Below are 22,968 nucleotides of genomic sequence, written 5' to 3'. Positions count from 1 at the left end.
GCAGTGGAGGAATGGGAATCGACGGAGCCTTTGGGGAAGAGGGACCTTGCTGGCTTCAGGCTTTGGTGGACCACTGCTGGGTCAGAGGTCAGTGATGGATGGAAAGCCACCGAGTCCCCAGCAGCATGGGTCAAGGTCATAGAGCAAAAGCACTGTCTATAACTTCAGTTCATAGATGAGGAAGCTGAAGCTTGGGAATGCTAATGGACTCAACTGGGGTCACACAGCTCTTTTAGTGGTAAAGCTGACACTAGAACTTAGTGCTTTAAATGCTTAGTTCCGATGTCTATCAGTGTGCTGGGAGTCTCTCTCTCTCTCCTCACCTCCACATCCCCCATAATGAATGCGAGAGCTTTGAACTCCTGAGCTGGAAGTCAATGGGATTTGAGGATAGTAAGTAGGGTATAGGGGCGCCTGGGTGGCTCGGTCGGTTGGGCATCCAGCTTCGGTTCAGGTCACTTTATCGCAGTTCGTGCTTTCGAGCCCTGCGTTGGGCTCTGTGCTGACAGCTTGGAACCTGAAGCCTGCTTCGGATTCAGTGTCTCCCTCTCTCTCTGCCCCTGCTTGCGCTCTGTCTCTCTCTCTCTCTCAAAAATAAATAAACATTAAAAAAATAATAATAAAGGAGAATACATTTTTTAAAAAGTAAGTAGGGTATATATTGTCATTGTGTATATGCTGGACAGACCCTCAGATATGAGACATTTATTGGGGAAAAAGGAGGTCACAACAGGTAGTCAGGTGGACAGATTGGAACTAGAAAGGAAGGAGATATATGGATATATAGATTTTTTTTTTTTACTAGAAAATTCCTTTCTATCTTAATTTTCCTATATTTGCCCTAGAATCTGGGATTTTGGGGTTTCATGTTTGTGTCTCTTTGATTCTGTCTTTCTTGGGGTCATAGCTAAAGTTTCTGTGTTTCACCTCTCCTTACCTTTTTCAAATGAAGGCAGGAAAGAGGAAACCTAATTGTCAGACCCCAGAGGATTTGAAAGGTCTTTGGAATTCCCCCTCCCCCACTAAAAAAAAAAAAGTTATCATCGCTGGGACTTTCTAAAGGAAAGGATCTGTTTTCTTTTGACTGTGATTTTCCTCTGCCAGGGCCTCACTAGACTCAGGGGCAAGGTCAAGTGGTTATGGGGACTTTGTTTTTGGTTTGGCTCGTTAGGGTTTCAGCTATGCTGGTGAATTGAGCATTGGTCTGAGACCAACTCGTTTGGCCCTGTGGCCTGTGGTGTGACCACAGAAGGTCACTTACAGACACCATGGCAGGTGATTTAATAAGCATTTCCTGCCTTGCATCACTGGAAACCTGACCCCATCCTTCCCCGTCCAGGAAGGAGGTAGCCTGAAGAGGGCTCTCCCTAAACCTGACCTCACAGAAATACAGGGGCCTGGTAGGCCACTGTAAAGATTTTTGGTTTTTTTCTACCAATGAAATGGTCATCCCTCTGGCTGCTGTGTATAGAATAGACATGAGAGAGACGGGATAGATGCAAAAAGGCCAGTATTATTTTATCAAAGCCCTATGAAGTAGATCCTTTTATCCCATTTTACAGAGGGAAAATCATATACCCAAAGTCACATGTCTTATAAGTACTGGAGTCAGGATTCAAACCCAGGCTGCTGAATATCAGAGTCTATACTCTTTTTTTTTTTTTTTTTTTCACTGTTGTTGTTGTTGTTATTTTTGAGACAGAGAGAGCATGAGCAGGGAAGGGGCAGAGAAAGAGGGAGACAGAGAATCCAAAGTAGGCTCCAGGCTCTGAGCTGTCAGCATACAGCCCAATGCGGGGCTTGAACTCACAAACTGTGCGATCATGCCCTGAGCCGAAGTCAGAGGTTTAATCGACTGAGCCACCCAGTCCCCCCCAAGATAATTTAAATCTTTAAGGGAAACACAGTGACATCTGTCATATACCGCTTAAACTAACTTGGGATAGTTCACCCCTGCACGTTAAATCACACTACATTCTTATTTATTTTTTAATTTTTTTTAATGTTTATTTATTTTTGAGAGAGAGAGAGAGAGAGAGAGAAAGAGTGCAAGCTGGGGAGGGGCAGAGAGAGAGGGAGACACAGAATCTGAAGCAGGCTCTAGGCTCCGAGCTGTCAGCCCAGAGCCCGACACGGGGCTTGAACTCACAAACTGTGAGATCATGAAGTCATGAGCCGAAGTCAGATGCTCAACCGACTGAGCCACCCAGGTGCCCCATGCTACATTCTTATTAATGATGTCATATCTTTGTGTAGTTAGGTTTTTAGCAGTCTGTGATTAAAATCAAGTATTATGTGAAAATCAATGTGGAACACGAAATGAGGGTGAGAGTGTCCAATCCAATTCCAAAGGTTGAGAATTTGTGCAGAGCCCAATAGGCACACACATTCCATTAGTAAATAATTTTGGTTATTTCAGAATGAAATAAAAAAGATTTGTCAGTTTCTGAGTATTCTTTTTTTTTTCCCCAAAAGGCTACTAAGTTGTTAGGGCATAAATACTTTTCAATTATTTGGCCTGAGGACTGTGAAAAGTTTACTGAGACATCAAGAGTGTGGTGAACCAGCAAAGTTTGTGAACCTTTGATTTATGTCCTGATTGTGGTGGTGTTTACACAATTGTATATATTTTCTAGAATTCATTGAGTTGTATAACTGAAAATTGATGAATTGATATGTAAATTATACCTCAATAAAACTGATTTAAAAAAAAACAGTACATGGCCTGTTACATATACCTGTTGTTTTTTTTTTAAAGTTTATTTATTTGTTTAGAGAGCACAAATGGGGGAGGGGCAAAGAGAGAGGGAGAATCCCAAGTAGGCTCCGCACTGTTATTGTAGAGCCCAATGTGGGGCTCAAACTCACAAACCATGAGATCATGACCTGAGCCAAAGTTGGACACTTAACTGACCGAGCCACCTGGGTACCCCACATATATCTCATCTCCTAACCCTTTCACAGCTGAGGAAACTGAGGTACAAAGAGATTACATAACTTAGCTAAGAAGTGGCAGACTCTGGATATGAAGAGTTAGGCTCTCCGGACTCCCAAACGTCTGACACACATGTCTAGTACTCTCACTTACTGCTCCTATATCAGACATCACTAATCAATCCTGGCATGTGACATCCTGGCATGTGACTTGGAATATTTTCCAGTATAGAATTGACGCAGTGTAGGTGAACTCATCTTGCCATCCTTAGTGTTTTCATGGTGATGAGTCTTAGGTAGGTATACTCAGCATCCAGAAATCTTTATTTGAACTGGATTCCTTGGAAAGAAAACCATATGAAAGTAATCTTACCACTAGAGAGAAGCACAGCTATCAGGCACCACATTTTGGTGGTGGCCGTGGCTCTGTTGCAATGTACTGGGTTGCCCACCCACTCGCAATGCTCCTGGGCCGGAGCTCTATCTGAAAATGCCATGAGGTTCCATTGCTGGCAATTCTTGCAATAAATGCTGGCTTGGGTTGTGACTTCCCAGTTCTGGATCTAACGATTCAGCCACGCTGTGTTAATCAGGCATTTCCAGATGTTTCACAACCATGCTGGGACTTGGAGTCATTAACCTCATCTTCCCACTGGGGCAGAGCTTGGGGCCTCAGAGAACAGGAAAGGCAGCAGATTGCCTCCGCCTCCAATGGAAACTCGCTTGTTTGTCTCCTATACGTGGTATAAAAGGATGGTAATTACTGTGTAGGAAAGAAGGTATAGGCATTCCAGCTCATAGAGCCAATGTTAGTGCTTCTCTCTCTCTCTTTTAATCCATTCTACATGTTTAGAAGCAATACATATCCACCAAGTTAAAAATTCAAATAGAGATGTACAAGAATTCTCAGAAAACTTGTTTATAACAGCTAAACGCTGGAAACCTAAATGTTCTTGAGAATGGATTATTCCACTGAACATCCATAGAGTAAGGTGCAATGAGCAGAATGAATAAACTGGAACTACATGTGTCAACAGGGATAAATGTTTTTAAAAGAAGAGCAACATTGAATGGAAAGTTGCAGAGACGTACATATAGTATGACGTGTATGATAAAGTTAAAAAGCATTCAGAACAATACCATGTATTGCTTGCTGATACATATATATAGTACAAGGGAGTGATATGGGCCAGATTCAGTAGGGTGGAGATTGGGGGAGGGGGGCTGGTGAGAAGCAAATGACTCTCCCTGAAGGGTGTCACTGAAAGAAGTTTAAGGAAGGGGCTGTTTACAGAGGTGTGGTGGTTTAAGAGTGAGGCCCCTAGAGCTGGGGCCAGTCCTGTTCCTAAAGCGGCAGAGGGAAGGGGGAACCATCACCAGAGCTTGGCCAAAGTCTGTTGCTGGGAAAGAGATGCTGCAGGACAGGAGCTGTGATGGTTGAAGGCTGCAGTAAAGCAGAAAGGAGGCAGAAGGAATAAATACCCCAGTTTCTCTCTCCTCCCACTGTGCATCCATTGGCTAAACCCAAGTAGGAGGCAGGGCAAGGGAGTCTGGGAGATGCAGTCCACAGGGGTCAGCCTCGTAGGGCACAGAGAAAGACAGGATTGATCTGGGGTGGGCATGGGGGCAGAAATAACCAGCAGAGGGGTCCCCCTCTTTGGGGGCAGAGGATAGGGATACCATATAGAAAGTATACATAGGTGCTTTTAACTCTCTTGCACTATATTTCCTTTTGCTAATGTTTATTTTTGAGGGAGGGAGGGGCAGAGAGAGGGGGACAGGGGATCTGACAGCAGAGAGCCTGACAAGGCAATCAAACTCACAAGCCATGGTGAGATCATGATCTGAGCCAAAATCAGATGCTTAACCAACTGAGTCACCCGGGTGCCCCAACGATTATTTCTGTCTTTTTTTTCTTTTTAATGTTTATTCATTTATTTAAAAAAAATTTTTAATGTTTATTTTTGAGAGAGAGAGAGAGAGAGAGAGAGAGCGAGCATGAGCAGGGGAGGGGCAGATTAAGAGGGAGACAGAATCTGAAGCAGGTTCCAGGCTCCGAGCTATCAGCACAGAACCCGATGCGGGGCTTGGACTCACACACAGGCTGTGAGATCATGACCTGAGCCGAAGTCGGATGCATAACTATGCCACCCAGGCACCCCTATTCATTTATTTTTGACAGAAAGAGTGTGTGAGTGGGGGGAGGGAAGAGAGAGAGTGAGAGACATGGGATCTGAAGCAGGCTTAGAGCTGTCAGCACAGAGCCCAATGTGGGGCTTGAACCCAAAAACCATGAAATCAGGACCTGAGGTGAAGTCGGCTGCTTAACCAACTGAGCCACCCAGGTGCCCCTCCCCCAACTATTATTTCTTAAACTGAGGGTGAGAATATGGGTGTTCATGTTTATTTTCTACTAATTATATGATTTTCTTTTCTTTTTTTGTATGCCTGAAATATTTCATAGTAAACAAGCCGGAGACCAAAAAGTAACCCAACAGTACCAAAAGGCTTATAAAGAAAAGCAGCTCTGGGGTGCCTGACTGACTCATTCAGAAGAGGATACAATTTTTGATATCAGGGCTGTGAGTTCAAGCCCCACGTTGGGTGTAGAGATTAAATAAATAAAACTTAAAAAAAAAAAAAAAAAAGGGAAAAACAGCTCTATAGGTTCACTGTCAGTCACTTACATGATCATGACCATGCAAATATTATTTACTGCTGAATTGATTATTGTACTATGCTTGTATTTTCTCTTTTAGATATTTTGATTAAATTTATATAGTTAGCATTTGATTCTTTACTGGCAATGTTTCCTTATAATTATTCTCTTTTTTCTCCTTTAAAGCTCCATCCTTAGATAGTCTGTCAAATGTGTTTCTTTTCTTTGGCCTTGAACTAGACAGTTAGGGGGTGGGGGGTTGCTTTGTACTCCCAAATGGAGTACTTTCTTCTGCAGCTGCTTGTCTGCTTTGGTGCCCCCAGCATTCTGGGTTATTTTTAGAGGTTGCAACTTGATGTGGGAGTCAATCACATTTAATAAGCTGGTACTCCCTGCACCCTATGCTGAGAGCGGACTCACAGTGTTTGGTGTTTCCCATGTTCCAATCCACTGCAGCCAAGTTTAGAAACAAAAATAGTGATTTGGCAGTTTGTCATTTTCTTTAGAAGTTAAACATACATTTACCATATGACCAGCAATTCCATTCCTGGGTATCTACCCAAGAGAAATGAAAATCTATCTTTGCAGAAAGATTTGTACATATTCATGGAAGTATTATTTATAATGGCAAAAGAGTGGAAATAACTGAAATGTCCAATGACAGGTGAACGGATAAACAAAATGTGGTGCATCTGTACCAAATTTTTATTGTTAAGTAGCAATAGAAACAAAGTAATACGTGCTTCTGCCTACTGTCCATAAGTACAACCATCCTGCGAAACCTTTCATAAGCCAAACTGGCATAAAGCAGAGAGTATCCCTTGTTTTCTGAAAGTTTGAGTTACACCACTTTGCTTTTACGACAGACCTCCATTAGTACCTGTTTTCGCTAACCAAAAGAAATCCGAGGAGGAATTTCACTTTTATGGAAAAAAAAAAAAAGCCATTACTTTACTAACAGAGGTCTTTCATAAAAGCAGTAACGTAATGAGACAGAGATACTTGTGTGTGCTACAATGTAAATAAACCTCAAAAACGTGATGCTGAGTAAAAGAAGCCAGACACAAGACCACATATTGTATGATTCCATTTATATGAAATATCCAGAAAAGACAAATCTGTAGGGACAGAAGGTGGGTTAGTGGTTGCCAGTGGGGAGTGACTGCTGTCATAGACAGGAGGGATCTTACTGGGTGGTGGAAATGTCCTTAAGCTGGATGTGATGATAGTTGCATAACTTGGTAAATGTATAAAAATCACTGAATTGTACGTGTAAAATGAGTGAGTTTTATGATATGTGAATCATACTTCAGTAAAGTTGTTAAAAAAGGATGGTTTATCTATTTCTACCAAATTCTTGGTTTGGTAGAAAAACATGCAATTTGACTGTTCAGAGATCTGCATTTTTAGGTGCCCATTTAGTTACTGGCTTGATGAAGGATTCATTCAATGAGGCTCCAGGTCTTGTTTTTAGCATCTTTAGGATGATGATAGTGCCCAGGGCAAGAGGCTGGTAATCATGAGTCCAGAGATTTGTGGCTTCTCTTCTTACCTTGTATGGTTAACTTTGCCCAGAAGGAAAACTCTGTTCTTATGCATTTTTGTTTGTTTACTTATTTTGTGTGTGTGTGTGTGTGTGTGTGTGTGTGTGTGTGTGTGAGAGAGAGAGAGAGAGAGAGAGAGAGATTGAGAGAGAGAGAGAACATGAGCAGACGAGCAGGGGAGGGGCAGAGAGAGAGAGAAAAGGAGAGAATCCCAAGCAGGCTGTGTGCCATCAGCACAGAGCCCAGTGCGCGGCTCGAACTCCCAAACCTTGTGAGATCACAACCTGAGCCGAAATCAAGAGTCGTATACTTAACGGACTGAACCACCCAGATGCCCCTGTTCTTAGGCATTTTAATCTAGATTCTGAACTCCCAAACCTTGTGAGATCACAACCTGAGCCGAAATCAAGAGTCGTATACTTAACGGACTGAACCACCCAGATGCCCCTGTTCTTAGGCATTTTAATCTAGATTCTGAACTCCCAAACCTTGTGAGATCACAACCTGAGCCGAAATCAAGAGTCGTATACTTAACGGACTGAACCACCCAGATGCCCCTGTTCTTAGGCATTTTAATCTAGATTCTGACATTTGCTTCTGAAATGAAGACATTCAATTCAAACTGGCAAAGCTAAACAGACTAAAACACCATTTGTTTGCATATGTAATTGGGAGGTCAAAGGTAAACTGACCATCTAGGGGCTCAAATAAATGAACCCTTGGGGCTCAGCCTTCTTCTACCTCTCTGCCCTGTTTTCTCATCAGTTGGATCCGTGCTGAAGCAAGACGGCCCCATTCGCTCTGGGCTCAAATTAGCTCTTCTTCCTTCAAACTAGTGGAGGAAGAACTCTTGTTCAGCAGTTCTGATGAAATCCTCCCTCCCCACCCCCCCAACTGAGTTTTGCTGGTTTTGAATGCCTGTCTCTGAATCAGCCTGCTTGGGTCAGGAGGCTAATGTTCTGATTGGCCAGCCTGGGTCATATGCCCTGAAACCTGGGACAGGTTCAACCTCATTCCTAGTCACATTTCAATAACTGAGTGTGGGGGAGGGATAGATCTCCAAAGAAACTGTGGAGACATTAACCAGAAGGGGAATAGCTGCGTAGTTGGCAAAAACAACAGAAAGCTTCCATATGGTGACCAGTTCTATTTGAGGCCACAGGTTCAGGGTTGACTGGATGAAAGGCAGGTTTGGAGATTGGATTGCTGCATTGTGGTTCATCTTGCTCCTGGAAAAAGCATCTGAAAGCACAGGTTTAATTGAGGGTCTTCTGGAGACAGGTGCAGAGGACAGCCAGGGATTCCAAGGGAGGACAAAAGTTACATCCCACCATCTGACCTCCCAGAACCACTCTGTGGACAATGCATCAAGAGACAGCTGTTAGGAAATGGTGTAGCTGCTGTGGAAAATGGTATGGTAGTTCCTAAAAAATATATTAAATGAATTACTATTTGGTCTAGCAAACCCACTTCTGGGTATATACCCAAAAGAATTGAAAACAGGGACTCAAAACAGATGCTTATATACCCATGTTCATAGTAACATTTATATATATATATATACACACACACACACACACACCCCTTCTCCCTCTCTCTCTCTCTCTCTCTCTCTCTCTCTCACGTGTGCACACACACACACACACAATGGAATATTACTCAGCCATAAAAGAATGAAATGTTGCCATTTGCACCAATGTGGATGGAGCTAGAGAGTATAATGCTAAGTGAAATAGGTCTGTCAAAAAAATATACCATATGCTTTCACTCATGTAGAATTTAAGAAACAAAATGAATGAACAAAGGGAAAAAAAGAGAAATCAAGAAACAAACTCTTAATTATTAGAGAACAAACTGATGGTTGCCAGAGGGGAAGGGAGTGGGGGGGATGGGTTAAATAGGTGATGGGGATTAAGTAGTGTGCTTGTGATGGCACTGGGTGATGTATGGAATTGTTGAATCACTATATTGTACACCTGAAACTAATAGAATACTGTATATTAAGTAACTGGAATTTTTAAAAATGTAATCATGTATTCCCCCCATCCCCCAAAAAACCCTGCATTTTTTCCCCCAAAGTGTTTCTGAGACGTCAGACCTAAATTATGAAGAACTAGAAGGGTCCACATGTATGATTCAGTTAAACTTATCCGGTTCTTTTTTTTTTTTTTTTTAAATTTTTTTTAATGTTTATTTATTTTTGAGAGAGACAGAGACAAAATGCGAGTGTGTTAGGGGCAGAGAGAGAGGTAGATGCAGAATCCAAAGCAGGCTCCAGGCTCTGAGCCGTCAGCACAGAGCCTGACGCGGGGCTTGAACCCACGAACTGCGAGATCATGACCTGAGCTGAAGTCAGACGCTCAACTGACTGAGCCACCCAGGCGCCCATTTGTTTGTTTGTTTGTTTTTTAAGGACAGTATATGGTTCTACTTATCTAAGGTATCTGGGAGAGTAAAATTTATTATTTTTTTTAATTAAAAAAAAAATTTTTTTTTTAACGTTTAGTTATTTTTGAGACAGAGAGAGACAGAGCATGAACAGAGGAAGGGCAGAGAGAGAGGGAGACACAGAATCTGAAACGGGCTCCAGGCTCTGAGCTGTCAGCACAGAGCCTGACGCGGGGCTCGAACTCACGGACCGTGAGATCATGACCTGAGCTGAAGTCGGTCGCCCAACCGACTGAGCCACCCAGGCGCCCCTGGGAGAGTCAGATTTATAGAGAAAGTAGGATGGTGGTTGCCAGGGTCTGGGGAAATAGAAAATGGAGTTATTGTTTGATGTGTTTGGAGTTTCAGTGGGGATGATGAAAAAGTTCTGGAGATGGATGGTGGGGATGGCTGCCCAATGATGTGAACATATCTAATGCCACCAAATTGTACACTTAAAATGATTAATAGTTTTTTTCAATTAAAAAATTTTTTTAATATTTTTATTTATTTTTGGGAGAGAGCATGAGCGGGGAAAGGGGAGAGAGAGGGAGACACAGAATCCAAAGCAGGCTCCAGGCTCTGAGCTGTCAGCACAAAACCTGACATGGGGCTTAAACCCACAAACTGTGAGACGTGAGCCCGACTTTGGACCTGAGCTGAAGTCCGAAGCTTAACCGACTGAACCACCCAGGCGCCCCTACACTTAAAATAATTAAGAGGGTAATTTTTAAGATGTGTCTTATAGAAATCAGAAAAATTTTTTTAAAATTTTAATGGTTAAAGTGGTAAATTTTATGTTATATATATTCTACCGCAGTTAAAGAGAGAAAGAGGCAGGTTTCTGGAGGAAAATTAGGATCCAAGAGATGAATTGGTAAATGTTCCTACTGCTTGTGGGACTGGCATGAGGGTAGAATCAGCAGAGTCTGAGCATGGGCGAGGAATGCCCTGGGAGTGGAGCATGTGTCACACTAAGGGCCTTGTTTCTGACGCCCTCCTCCCCTTCCCCCCACCCCATGTTGTCCTCCTCGTAGCTGGCAAATCCTGAGCGTGGAGCTGGAGACAAGAGTAGACCAGATGTATGGTCTCCAATATAGGATCTCCCCTGGGAAGTGGTTCTAGCTGATGGCAGAGAGAGAGAGAGAGAGAGAGAGAGAGAGAGAGAGAGAGAGAGAGAGAGAACACGAACCAGAGGGGAGCAGGAGTGACTCCATATGCCTGGGGACAAAATTGTGGGAAGGCTCGCCGACTTCCCATCCCTACCCAGTCCGATGCCATAGCACTGAGCAGAAAATATCACCAGCAGAGCTTTAGACAAGTGCCTGTAGAAAAGTAGATGTCATTGAATGTTGTTGAGGTGTGGACAACTATCATACACTGTGGATGGGAGTGTAAATTGGTAGAGCCACTCTGTGGGCAGTTTGCCAAGATCTATTAAAACTAAAACCAAGGCTGTACACTCTGACCCAGCAATCCTTCTTCTCTGCCCTAGAGAGAGATGCTTGTGTGTATGCCCAGGGAGGCAGCGCAAAGATGTTATTCAGTGTTGCATTGTTGGTTATAGGCAGAGACTAGAAATGACCTACATATCCAGCGATAGGAGAGTGGCTCAATAAACTGTAGCATGTCCATAGCATAGCACTAAAAAGAATGAAGTATGTGTATCCATATATTCTTATGTTGGTAGAGCTTCAAGATATATTGTGGAGTGAGAAAAGAAAGTTGTGGAATTGTATCTATATTCTGATACTTTTATTATATTTTTAAAAATCAAAAGTATGTGTGTTAGGGTCTAAGCTATGCTGCTGTAACAAAGAGATCCCCAAATTTAGAAGAAGAAAAAAAAGGCTTAAATGAGGTAGCTTCTTTCTCACCTAACAGTCCAAAGGGAGTGTGGGCCAGGGTAAGTGGTGTTCAGTTTTGTGTTGCTATATGAAACAGCAGTGATTACATTTTGCTTATGGAGTCTGTGGCTCAGGAGTTTAGACAGGGCCATGGAGTGGCTTGACTGTGCTCTATGATGTCAGAGGCTTTAGCTGGGAAGACTTGAATGGCTGGGAGTAACTTACATGGCTGTGGCTAGAATCATCTGGAGGTTTCTTTACCCGTGCATCTAAATGCCTGAGCTGGAATGACAAGAACCTTTGTCTTAGTTGGGACTATTACTCAGAGTGCCTACATGTGACTTCTCTATGTGGTTAGGATTTCCATACAACATGGTGGCCTTAGAGTAGTTGAACTGTTTGCTCTAAAAGCAGATGTTCCAGCAAAAAAGGCAGAAGCCACATGGCCTTCCATACGTATTCTCAGAAACTGTCATGTTGCCCCTGCCATATTTTATCAGTCAAACCAGCCACAAGGCTGTTTGTATTTAAGAGGAGGGAACAGAGATCCCACCTCTTTATGTGAGGAGTGCCAAGGGGTGGGCATTCTGTTTTAAAACCATCACAGGTGAGAAGCTCTGTCACATGAGGTCACCCAAGGTTGGTTTGGCTGGGGAAGGGACATTGGGCTTTGCCACTGACATGTGGCTTCCATTTCTGGTTTCAAGGTAACTGCACCTGTTGTCGTCATATCCCAGCCAAGGAAAGGGACAGTGGAGGGCAAGCATCTCCTTATAAAAAGGTGGTTCAGAACTTGTATACGTCACTTCTACCTGCATCCCTTTGGCTAACTCTTAGTCCTGCTGCTACACACAGCCACAAGGGAGGCTGGGAAATGTCTGTTACTGAGCAGCTACGTGCCCAGCTACAACTCAGTGTGGTCCTGTTACTAAAGGAAGTAAAGGAGAATGAGTATTAGGAACAATTAATTTTTGCAACAGCGTGTATTTTTCATAAATATGTATATATATTTGTGTACATATGTATAGAAATAGGCCTATGTAGAATACAGAAATACATAGATAAATAGACTGCAGTCTGAAACAATACATAGAAAAAGGTCTAGAAGAAACTAGTAACAGTAGTTACCTCTGGAGAAGGGGGAGAAGACAGGATGGGGGATATTCATAGCTGACTGTAGCTGTAGCTGTAGTGTTTTAATTTTTAACGAGGATAATGTCTTCATGTTTTACTTTGAAATTAAATATTAATTTAAGCCCAGGAGGGCCTGGTGAGCATCTGGCTGCTGATGTTGCAGTCTTGGTCTTATCTTTCCGTAGTGGGACCCAGCACCAAAGAGAGCCAGGAGGTAGCATGGCCCTTAATCTCCCAGGAGACTCAGCTGGTGTTTCAGGGGACTTTTGGTCCAGAGGCCCCACATTCTCAAAGTCTGTGTACTCTATTTGGGGTATTTCTGCCCCCATCCTTCCTGTCCAGTTCTAGAGGGTTTCCTTTGTTACTAGCAGATTAGTTGAACATAGAGGGCTGTTTGGGCACTAAGGAATTCAAAAGTGAATAAATTACAGCCTCCTTCTGTACAGATTACTTGTTCATTACAGATAGGAAGCTGGTCACTGTAAGTGGAGAAAGCAGTGGACAGAGACTTTCCCAGGCAATCAAAGTTAACATCACAGACACTGTGTCCCTCCTGATAGGAGACACTGAGGACACAGAGTCACTCTAATGGCATTTCTGTCCCAAATGCATAACCAAAATCCATTCATGAGGAAATACCTGACAAACTCAGATGGGGGGACATTCTTCAAAACAACTGGACTGAATGAACCCTTTTAAAATGTCCATGTCATGAAAGACAAAGGAAAGTTGAGGAGCTGTTGCAGACTGAAGGAGTCTAACGAGATGCAATGATTTGATCACTGTACTGTGAATGTGTAAGAGAATGTCGTGTTCTTAGGAAATATGCACTGAAGTATTTAAGAGTAAAGAAGCATGTTGTCTACAGTCAACTCCCAAACGGTTTAGAAAGGAGTAGGCAAACTTTTTTGGCAGAAAGGCTAGGTAATGAGGATTCTAGGCTGTGGCGGGCCATATGGTCTGTGTCACAACAACTCGCTCTGCTGATGTAGCGCCAGAGTAGCCACGACAATATGTAAATGAACGGGTGTGGCTGTGCTCCAATAAAGTTTATTTATGGATAGTGAAATTTCAATTTCATATACTTTTCACGTGTCATGAAGCATTCTTCTTTTGAGTTTTTTCAACCAGGCAAAAATCATTCTAGCTTACTGCCCATACAAAATCTGGTGGCTGGATTCGGCCTGTGGGTTGTAGTTCACTGATGCCTGAAATAGAAGAAGAACGCACACACACACGATAAAGCAAATACGTATGGCATAATGCTAACCGTCAATCTGGGTGAAGGGTACAGGGGAGTTCTTTTTATTCTTCTTACAGTTCTTTAGCAAGTTTGGAATTATTTTAAAGTAAAAAGTTAGGGGCACCTGGTTGACTCAGTCGTTGAGTGCCCGACTCTTGGTTTCAGCTCAGGTCATGATCTCATAGTTTGTGGATTTGGGCCCCATGTCAGGTTCTGTACTGTCAGTGTGGAGCCTGCTTGGAATCCTCTCTCTCCCTCTTTCTTTGCCCTTCTCCTGCCCGAGTGATCTCTCTCTCTCAAAAAAATAAATTAAAAACAAGAAAATGTTTAAAATAAAATAAAAAGTTAAATAAACAGCATGACTTTCCTCCCTGGGGGGCCCAGGAAGGAGAGGTTGAGGATACTGTGTAAATTCGGGGGAACAAATCTCAGGGCCAAGGGAGACTTGCTCATAGTGTTCTTTGAAGCTGTTCCTCACTGTTATTTGTTCACTTCACTGCCTTCACTTCTTCCTTATTTTCTGGCTTAACTGTCATGTCTAGAGACCCCACTTGGCAGATGTGAGAGTTTGGGCTCTGGCCTCATCCTTTAACTGTCCCCTTTTTCTCTCCCTCTGCTAAATACATTTCACCACCACCCAAGAAAACAGATGCTTTAAATATGTTCATTGGGTTATTGTTTTTTTAGTGTCATGGTCCCTGTCCCTAATAGTTTCCTCCAAATTGTTGGTGTTTGTCTTAGATTATCAGAACTCTAGAGGGAAAAGGTTGTTTCTCTGCATATGTTGGGGTGTAATGTTGGGGGAGGTGCCCTGTGGCAGAGTGATGGAGAAGTTACTGTGTTCATTCTCCCTGCACTGGGAAGTCTCTTGTATTTCCCCTGGCCTTATGGCCCTGAATGTGTATTTCCAGATACTGGCTTTATTGGAGTGACTGTTCCTGGGGTAGGGAGGGCTAGCTTTACGGGAAGAGGTATGTCCTTTTAGTTGACTTAGCAAGAACTCTCTTCATTGCTAGGATCAGAAACCCAACTCAGATTGGCCTAAGTGAAAAGGAATTTATTAATTCATATAATGAAGAGCATTACATTCAGACCTGGTTAAATCTAAGGGCTGAAATGATGCTGTGAGAATGCTGTCTTGTACCCTGTTGCAATTATATTTGTGTTTGGCTTCATTTGCTCTGCAGCCCCAGGTGTACTTTCTACCAGATTAGCAAACCCAGAAGGAGGGCATTTCTAAACCAATACTTAGAGCCACAGTCCCCAGACTGACCTCATTGGCCCAAATAAGCCACGTGTCTGCCTCTGAGCCAGTCAGTGGCCAGGGGATTGGAGGATACTGATTGGCCAGACCTAGGTCACATGACTGCTCCTGGCATGGAGACTCTTAGCTCTAGTCAAACCAACTGGACCAAGAATTGACAAGAGGTGGCCTCTCAAAGGCATTATTTGGTTGCCTTTACCATTAGGAAGGATAGAACCTGTCTAGGGAAAAAAAACAAACAAACAAAACACATTGGTTCCTTACACAAGTGCTGTGCCATGCTGCCTTTCCTAATTCCAGCCCCAGTTTTGTAATCCACATCTCTGATAGTGGTAGTTGTATCATCTCAGCTGCCAAACTGACTTCCGTAGTCATGTCCTATGATACAAACTATGAAAAACGTCCCATTCCTGTTCTCCCATACACCCTGCTTGGGGTCTCTATCCCTCAGGAAACCCACAGGATCTACAGGCAGAAGCTGGAGGAGCTGACTTCACTTCAGACTTTATGTAGTGGCTCTATCAACAAGCAGAAGACGCGACTAAAGGACTTGAAGCACACACTCCAGAGGTAGGTGAGGCTGCAGTGCCCCTGGTTTTAAGGGCTAAAAACCCAACTCAGCTGTCTTGAGCAGAGAATGGAAATTTTAGTGGAAAAATTCCAGGAGTAATTTCAGACATCACTGGATCCATGGGTCAAAAGATGTTTTTAGGATCTTTCCCCCCTCTGAATTCTGCCTTCCTCTAGATTGGCTTCACTTTCAGGCCGACTGTCCCGTTATGGTCACCGAGATGGCCACCAGCAGTGCCAGACTTGTGTCTTCCAGCCATACTTCCTATTGGTTTGGTTACCCCAGCAGAATAACTTGCTTTTCCAGCAAGAGTTCTGGATGTGATCCTCATTAGCTGGAATTGGTCACGTGCCCATTTGTGAACTAATCACTGAGACTCTGGTTAGGCAAGACTAGGTCATAGGCTTAGTTTATGGACCTGGGGAATGGGACAGCCTTACTTGAACTATATGGAAGGGGAAAGAGGATGAGAGAGAGTTCCCTTGAGGAAAGTTGTTATAGGTCTCTGGTGTAGGTGGTGGGAAATCTGGTATCCCCGGGGCACATACTTAAGCTCATGATTTAGTTCAGTTCTTGAGGCCAGGATCGTATGTCCACTTTCTGATTGATTCTCACGTCCTCATGGTTTGGAAATTGCTCTCATCCCTCATAGGTGAAGGAGCCCAGTGAATGCTGTGATCCCCAGGCAGGCAGGGAGACTGAGGCTCTGAGTGGCTTATCCCAGTATACTTAGCTGGGACTCCATATCATAGTGTGTAACTCCTGGTCCATTTTTCCCTTCCCTTGTGGACAGTTTTTGCAAAGGTTGCTGGTTATATCTCTAGCCTTGGCTGACCATTTTGGAAATGGAGGCCCATTAGTCATGGAGTAGAGTATGGATAGTTCCATGTAATGATATCACCACTCTTGGAAAAACACATCTTACTGATGGTAAGATTCAATAGTCTTCATCAGGCTAGGATTTTTCAACCTTGGCACTGTTGACAGTTCTGCTGCAGGGTCTGTCCTGTGCATTATGGGAAGTTTAGCAGCATCCCTGGCCTCTATCCCTGTTTGACAAACAAAATATTCCTAGACATTGCCAAGTGTTTCCATTGGGTTAGAGAACCCATGGGACCCATGAGAACCATTGGGTTAGAAGGTTGAGCCATGAGGGTGCCTACTATTCTAAGAGTGTGTCCACTGACTTGTTTTTCTAGTTTTATGAGTTAAATATCACCAAAGAATAACAGACAATGATCATTTAGCTGCTTTTACATTTAAAGCACTTTCCTGTCTGCCCTTCTCATAATCAGGCTATTCTTCTAGAATAGTAAGAAGTATGGTATTGCCTGTAGAGGTCCATTGAGCTCATGCTTGAGTATCAAGGGCCATTCTAAATGTGTTGCTTTGCTTGTGCTCACTTAATCCTCACAACAGTATTGTCCATGAGGTAGGCCTGATGCTACTCCTGATTTTCAGGTATGGAAAATAAGGCAGGGAGGTTAAAGAACTTTCCCAAGGTCACAAGACTAGCAGGGACCCAGTGTCAAACCCACAGGGTGCAGAGGGAGAATTGAGGTTACAAGAAGCATTGAGATAGAAAGATGGGAGGGCAGTGCCCAGAGCTCCCGGATTCTTCCTCCAGTCTGAGTAACACGGCTGCTTCTCCTATGCCCACACTTCTGACCAAACAGGTACAAGCACCATGCGAGTCGGGAGGAGGCAGAGCTCATCCAGCAGATGAGTGCCAACATCAAGGAGCGGCAGAATGTCTTCTTCGACATGGAGGCCTACCTGCCCAAGAAGAATGGGTAGGAACTGGAAACATATCCCACCCCTGCAGGGCAACAAAGAAAAGGAAGCTTCCTTATGTGTTCCTCCATGGAACGGGCAGGAATCTCAGAGTGAACTTCCTGGGAGGGCTTTGGCAAGGAACTAGATGTAAGATCTCGTTTCTAGCACTGGCCGCATGCCTGGGGCCACCCAAGGTCCAGAGGAAAGTTTTTCTCCCAAAAAGCAAACATTTATTTATTTATTTTTATTTTAAATTTCAGTATGGTTAACAGACAGCATTGTATTAGTTTCAGGTATACGGTATAGTGATTTAATTCCATACATCACCCAGTGCTCATCACCACAAGTGCGCCCTTAATCCCCTTACCTATTCCCCACCCCCCCTCTGGTAACCATTAGTTTTTTTTCTCTGTAGTTAAGAGTCTGTTTCTTGGTTTCTCTCTCTCTCTCTCTCTCTCTCTCTCTCTTTTTTCCTTTGAGAACAAACATTTATTGAGTGCCTGCTGTATGCCTGGCATTGTGCTGGGGGCTCTTGAATTGTCTACAGCTTGGTGAGTTGGACCCAGATACCTGAATTCTACAAGGTTCAGAGACATAGCGGGTGTTTTGCTCAGGTGGTGCAGCCCAGGTTTGGATGTGAATACCCTGACTCCAGAGCTTGTGTTCTTTCTGTCTTCCTCCTTCGGAGAAGTCCCATCTCCTCTCTCAAGTGACATCACTCCCACCTGTTCCAGAGCGAGCGAGATCGAACAGCGTTGTATCAAAACCTGATGCGGGCTCCCAAGTGTGCTCCCATCACTTCCCTCTGCCCTTTTTCCTGGTTTGGCCTAACACAAAGTCAGAGCCCCTGTGAGGAGACTACTAGCCCTTTCACATTTGAAGTCATTCTTCTTGGCTTTTTTTTTTTTTTTTCTTTTTTTGGTGCCAAATTTGGTGAAAATCTCCCTAAGTTGGATGGTGATAATTTTCCATAGAATGAAACAGCATGACCCTCTTTTACAATGTGGCTCAGATCGTCTTTCCAAGCTCCAGTCTCCTCAGTCCTCCGTGCATTTTACACCACTTGGCAATCTTTGGATTACAAATATCCGAAAACCCAACTCAAAGCGCTTAAGAAAAAATAGGGGATTTATTGGCTCATGTAAGTGAAAGGTCCAGATGTTGCTATGGGTCTGGCCAGATCCTGCTGCTCAAATGATACTGTTAGGCTCTCTCTCTCTCTCTCTCAGTGAGCTTTCATTTTACTCTCTCTGCCAGTGTGTTTAGCTGGCCGGGGTTGCTCTGGGTTTGCATTCTGCCTGCTTAGCAATCCCAGTAAAGAAAGCATCTTTGTTTCTTAGTAGTTCTGGGAAAAATCCCAGGACCGAGTCTTATTGGCCTGTGACCAGTGTGTCCCATGACCATTATTGACCCAATCGGGGATGCACTGCTTTGATCGGCTAAGCCTGGCTCATGTGCCTTACCTTAGGGTCTGGGAGGAAAAGAGACTCTCTTTCAGGAAGTAGGGACTATATTGCTAGGCAAAAAACAACAGATGTTCTTTTCACATCTCTGCTTCAGTTACACCAGACTGGAAATGCCCCCTAGCACTTACTCATAGCTAGAAAGAAGACTCCTCTTTTCTCTTTTCTCCTCTCAGCCTTCTACTCATCCTTCAAAGCCCAGTTCAGATGTTAATCACCTCAGGGAAGCCTTTCTAAAACCCCCTCTCCCTCTGCGGAATTAACCCTTATGAGATTTCATACATAACCTTTTATTTACACTTTTATTGGTGCATTAGAGTGCAGGCTATTTTGTAACAAAAGCCCAATGATACAAGAGCTCAAACAAGCTGGAGGTTTCTGTCTCAAACATAACAGTCCAGAGGTGAGTGGGCCAAGAGTGGTGGGCTCGTGGGGTCATCTAGGGACTCAGGGTCTTTCCAGCACCAACTCACTGCTTCACCACCCTTCAGAGAGTTGTCCTCATCTGCATGAGCAGAGCTGGCTCGCACCATCACATCCTCAGGAAGTGGGGAAGAGTCAGGGAGTAGAGGGCAAGCAGATAACTTTATACAAAAAACAAAACAAAACAAAACAAAACAAACAATATTTGCCATTTCCCAGTGGAGCCAAAAACATAGATATTCAGTAACCCAGAAATTCCGCTCCTGTCTGCATAGCCAATGGAAGTGAGCACTTCTGTCCTCCAAAAGACACGTATAAGAGTGTTGACAACAAATACGCCAGACACAAAGGCTACATATTACACAAGTCTTTTTAGAAATCTTTTTTTTTTTTTTTTTACTGTTTATTTTTGAGAGAGACAGAGATACAGAGCACGATCAGGGGAGGGGCAGAGAGAGAGAGAGAGACAGAATCTGAGAGAGAGAGACAGAGACAGAGACAGAGAGACAGAGAGAGACAGAATCTGAAGCAGGCTCCAGGCTCTGAGCTGTGAGCACAGAGCCCGACGTGGGGCTCGGACTCATGAACGGTGAGATCATGACCTGAGCTGAAGTTGAACGCTTAACCAACTGAGCCACCCAGGCGCCCCCACACGAGTCTTTTTATATGAAATGTCCAGAACAGGCAAATCCATAGATGTAAAGTAGGTTAGTGGTTGCCACATGCTGGCAGGGGAGGGAGGAAAGGAAGTGACTGCTGATGGGTCCGGGCTTTCTTTGGGGATGATGAACATGTTCTAGAATTAGGTAATAGTGATGGTCGTACAATGTTGGAAATATACTGTAAATCATTAAATTGTGTACTTTAAAAGGAGGATGTTATTGGGGTGCCTGACTGGCTCAGTCAGAGGAGCATATGACTCTTGATCCTGGGGTTGTGAGTTCGAGCCCCACGTGAAGTGTAAAGATTACTTAAAAAAAAAAAAACTGGGGGCGCCTGGGTGGCGCAGTCAGTTAAGCCTCCGACTTCAGCTCAGATCACGATCTCGCGATCCGTGAGTTCGAGCCCCGCGTTGGGCTCTGGGCTGATGGCTCAGAGCCTGGAGCCTGTTTCCGATTCTGTGTCTCCCTCTCTCTCTGCCCCTCCCCCATTCATGCTCTGTCTCTCTCTGTCTCAAAAATAAATAAACGTTAAAAAAAAAAAAAAACTGTAAAAGGGTGATGTAATGGGGGTGCCTGCCTGGCCAAGTCAGAAGACCTTGTGACTTATGATCTCAGGGTTGTGAGTTTGAGCCCCACGTGGAGGGGGTAGAGATCACTTAAATACATAAAACCTTAACAAAAAAAGGGTGATGTTATGGTATGTGAATTGCATCTCAATTAAAAAAAAAAAAAAAAAGAATATTCAGAGCAGCTGTATTTCTATTAGCCAAAAACTGAAAACAACCTGAGTGTTCGTCAGTAGCAGAATGAATAAATAAGTTGTGGTATCTCCAGTCACTGGAATACTATGTATAGACAACATGGATGAATCTCACAGACATAATATGGAGGGAAAGAAGCCAGGCATAAATATACTGAAGGTTATACCTCAGTTTTTTGTTTTTTGTTTTTTTTTTTTTAATTTTTTTTTTTCAACATTTATTTATTTTTGGGACAGAGAGAGACATAGCATGAACGGGGGAGGGGCAGAGAGAGAGGGAGTCACAGAATCGGAAACAGGCTCCAGGCTCTACCTCAGTTTTAAAAAGAGCCCTTTTTAAATTGACCTAGAGATTGTATACATGCCTTCACCATATTGGCTGGAACTTAGTCATATGCTCACATTGGCTGCAAGGGAGCCTGGGAAATGTGGTCTGTCAGCCAGCTAAAATGGGGGGACAATGAGTTTGTCATGACTGTTGTGTGTCACAGTTTTCACATTCTTTAGGTGATCATCATTCCCATTCCATGTGAGAATTTTACCAATGAGCTTAGCACCCTGTTTTCTACCACCAGTGCTCCATGTGTGCTTACTGAGTTTGAATGGTTTTGGTTGGGGCCCCCTCCCAGGGCTGTTAAGGAACACGGTGGCCCTCACAGGTATTTTCCTTCCAGGCTCTACTTAAACCTGGTCCTTGGCAATGTGAATGTGACCCTTCTCAGCAACCAGGCCAAGTAAGTATCTCAGATCCCCAGCTGGCATTAGGGAAGCCAGGCATTTTGTTCTTTCAACTCAGGAGAAATGAACGAAGCTAGAATTTTTGCGTAAATAAAGAAATATTAATAGTTGGGGCTCTGGCTCTTGGTCTGTCTGACACTCTCCTCCTCGTTGGGGGACCATCCTGGGAAGGTTCTTTCCCTCTTTTCACGCAGTCAATACACTGGGTGAACAGAAGTGCCACTTCCCCATGAGAAATGGCCCTGCCCCATTCCACTCCTTATCACACACAGTTCTCCTGGGAAGCAGGCAGTACTGTCACCTGAAATCAGTCAGTCCCAGGGACAGTGCAGCCGTGGTGTTTCTCTTGCGGTAGCTGGTTGGGAAGGAACCTGTGTCCACTCCCTGCCCATGCCTATCACAGGCCCAGAGACCTACCTGAGAGTCTAGCGACATGGGAGCTTTGCGCATTGGCCCCCTTTCTGTAATTGATCATCACTATTAATTCAAGACCAGAGCTTTCCTTTGGTGGGATCAGAAGGTCCTTGTGGGCTGTGGGTAGTGGTAGGTGAAGGATCTGATGGGGCTGAGGATTCTGCCCCCAGATGGGATACAGTTATATTACTATAACTATAGTAATAGTTGTGTGACCTTTTCTGGGGGTGTCTATCAATTCAGATTTGCTTACAAGGATGAGTACGAGAAGTTCAAGCTCTACCTGACCATCATCCTGCTCCTAGGTGCTGTGGCGTGTCGATTTGTCCTTCACTACAGGTAACGGGAAGGTGGTGGTGTGTGTAGGCATGGAGTTGGTGGGGCGTCTCTCCTGCATCTGCAACGTTTGGTAGATTGTAGGTAGAGAAGAGCTGTTTCTCATGGGAAATGGCAGCCATGTCCACCCTACATCCATTCAACAAATATCTACTGAACAGCTACTGGAAGAGGCCTTATAACTAGTAGATAGGAAAGAGCCCAGTGGCACACTGACATTGTGGAATGTTATTTGGCCATAAATAGGAATGAAGTACTGACGCGTGCTTCGACATGGATGACCCTTGAAAATGTTATGCTCAGTGAAGTTAGAAAAGGCCACATATTGTATGATTCCATTTATATGAAATGTCTAGAACAGGCACATCTAGAGAGGCAGAAAGCAGATCAGTGGTCAGGAGCAGGGTGGAGGGGAATGGGGGAGGGTACTGTTGATGGGTATAGGGTTTCTTTTGGAGTGATGAGAAGGTTCCAGAATTAGATGGAAATCATGAATGTGCAACCCTCTGAATATACTAAAACCTAATGAACTGTATACTTCGCAAGGGTGAATTTTATGGTATGTGAATTATATATCAATTATGAACAGAAAAAGAAAGAGAAAACGGGAAAGAAGGGAAGAAAGGAAAGACAAAGGAAAATATCACAGACTGCCTGGGTTTGAATCCTGGCTTTGGGACTAACTGGCTGTTACCGTGAGCACGTTCCCTCTGGGAGCCTCAGTCTCCCCATCTGTAAAATGGGGGGGGGGGGACACCAGGCTGTGCGAGCTG

General features: G+C 43.9%; 1 protein-coding gene across 4 annotated transcripts in view; it reads left to right on the top strand.

The window, feature by feature from the left end:
- TMEM120B (transmembrane protein 120B) overlaps positions 1–22,968 on the top strand; it is a 43,245-nt gene that overhangs the window by 1,887 nt on the left and 18,390 nt on the right. For 2 of the 4 annotated variants that reach the window (XM_047827583.1, XM_047827581.1), the window contains exons 2-5: positions 15,504–15,622; positions 17,300–17,416; positions 21,382–21,441; positions 22,103–22,198. In XM_047827583.1, the coding sequence (XP_047683539.1) occupies positions 15,504–15,622; positions 17,300–17,416; positions 21,382–21,441; positions 22,103–22,198 (392 nt within the window). Of the gene's footprint in view, positions 1–15,503; positions 15,623–17,299; positions 17,417–21,381; positions 21,442–22,066; positions 22,199–22,968 lie in introns of all 4 variants that reach the window. The other 2 variants (XM_047827582.1, XM_047827580.1) reach the window with 1 other exon arrangement.

Source organism: Prionailurus viverrinus, chromosome D3 (genome assembly GCF_022837055.1).
Source record: "Prionailurus viverrinus isolate Anna chromosome D3, UM_Priviv_1.0, whole genome shotgun sequence".
Taxonomy (NCBI): Eukaryota; Metazoa; Chordata; class Mammalia; order Carnivora; family Felidae; genus Prionailurus; species Prionailurus viverrinus.
Note: the sequence above shows the minus strand (reverse complement) of the source record. Positions and strands in the feature narration are given on the sequence as shown.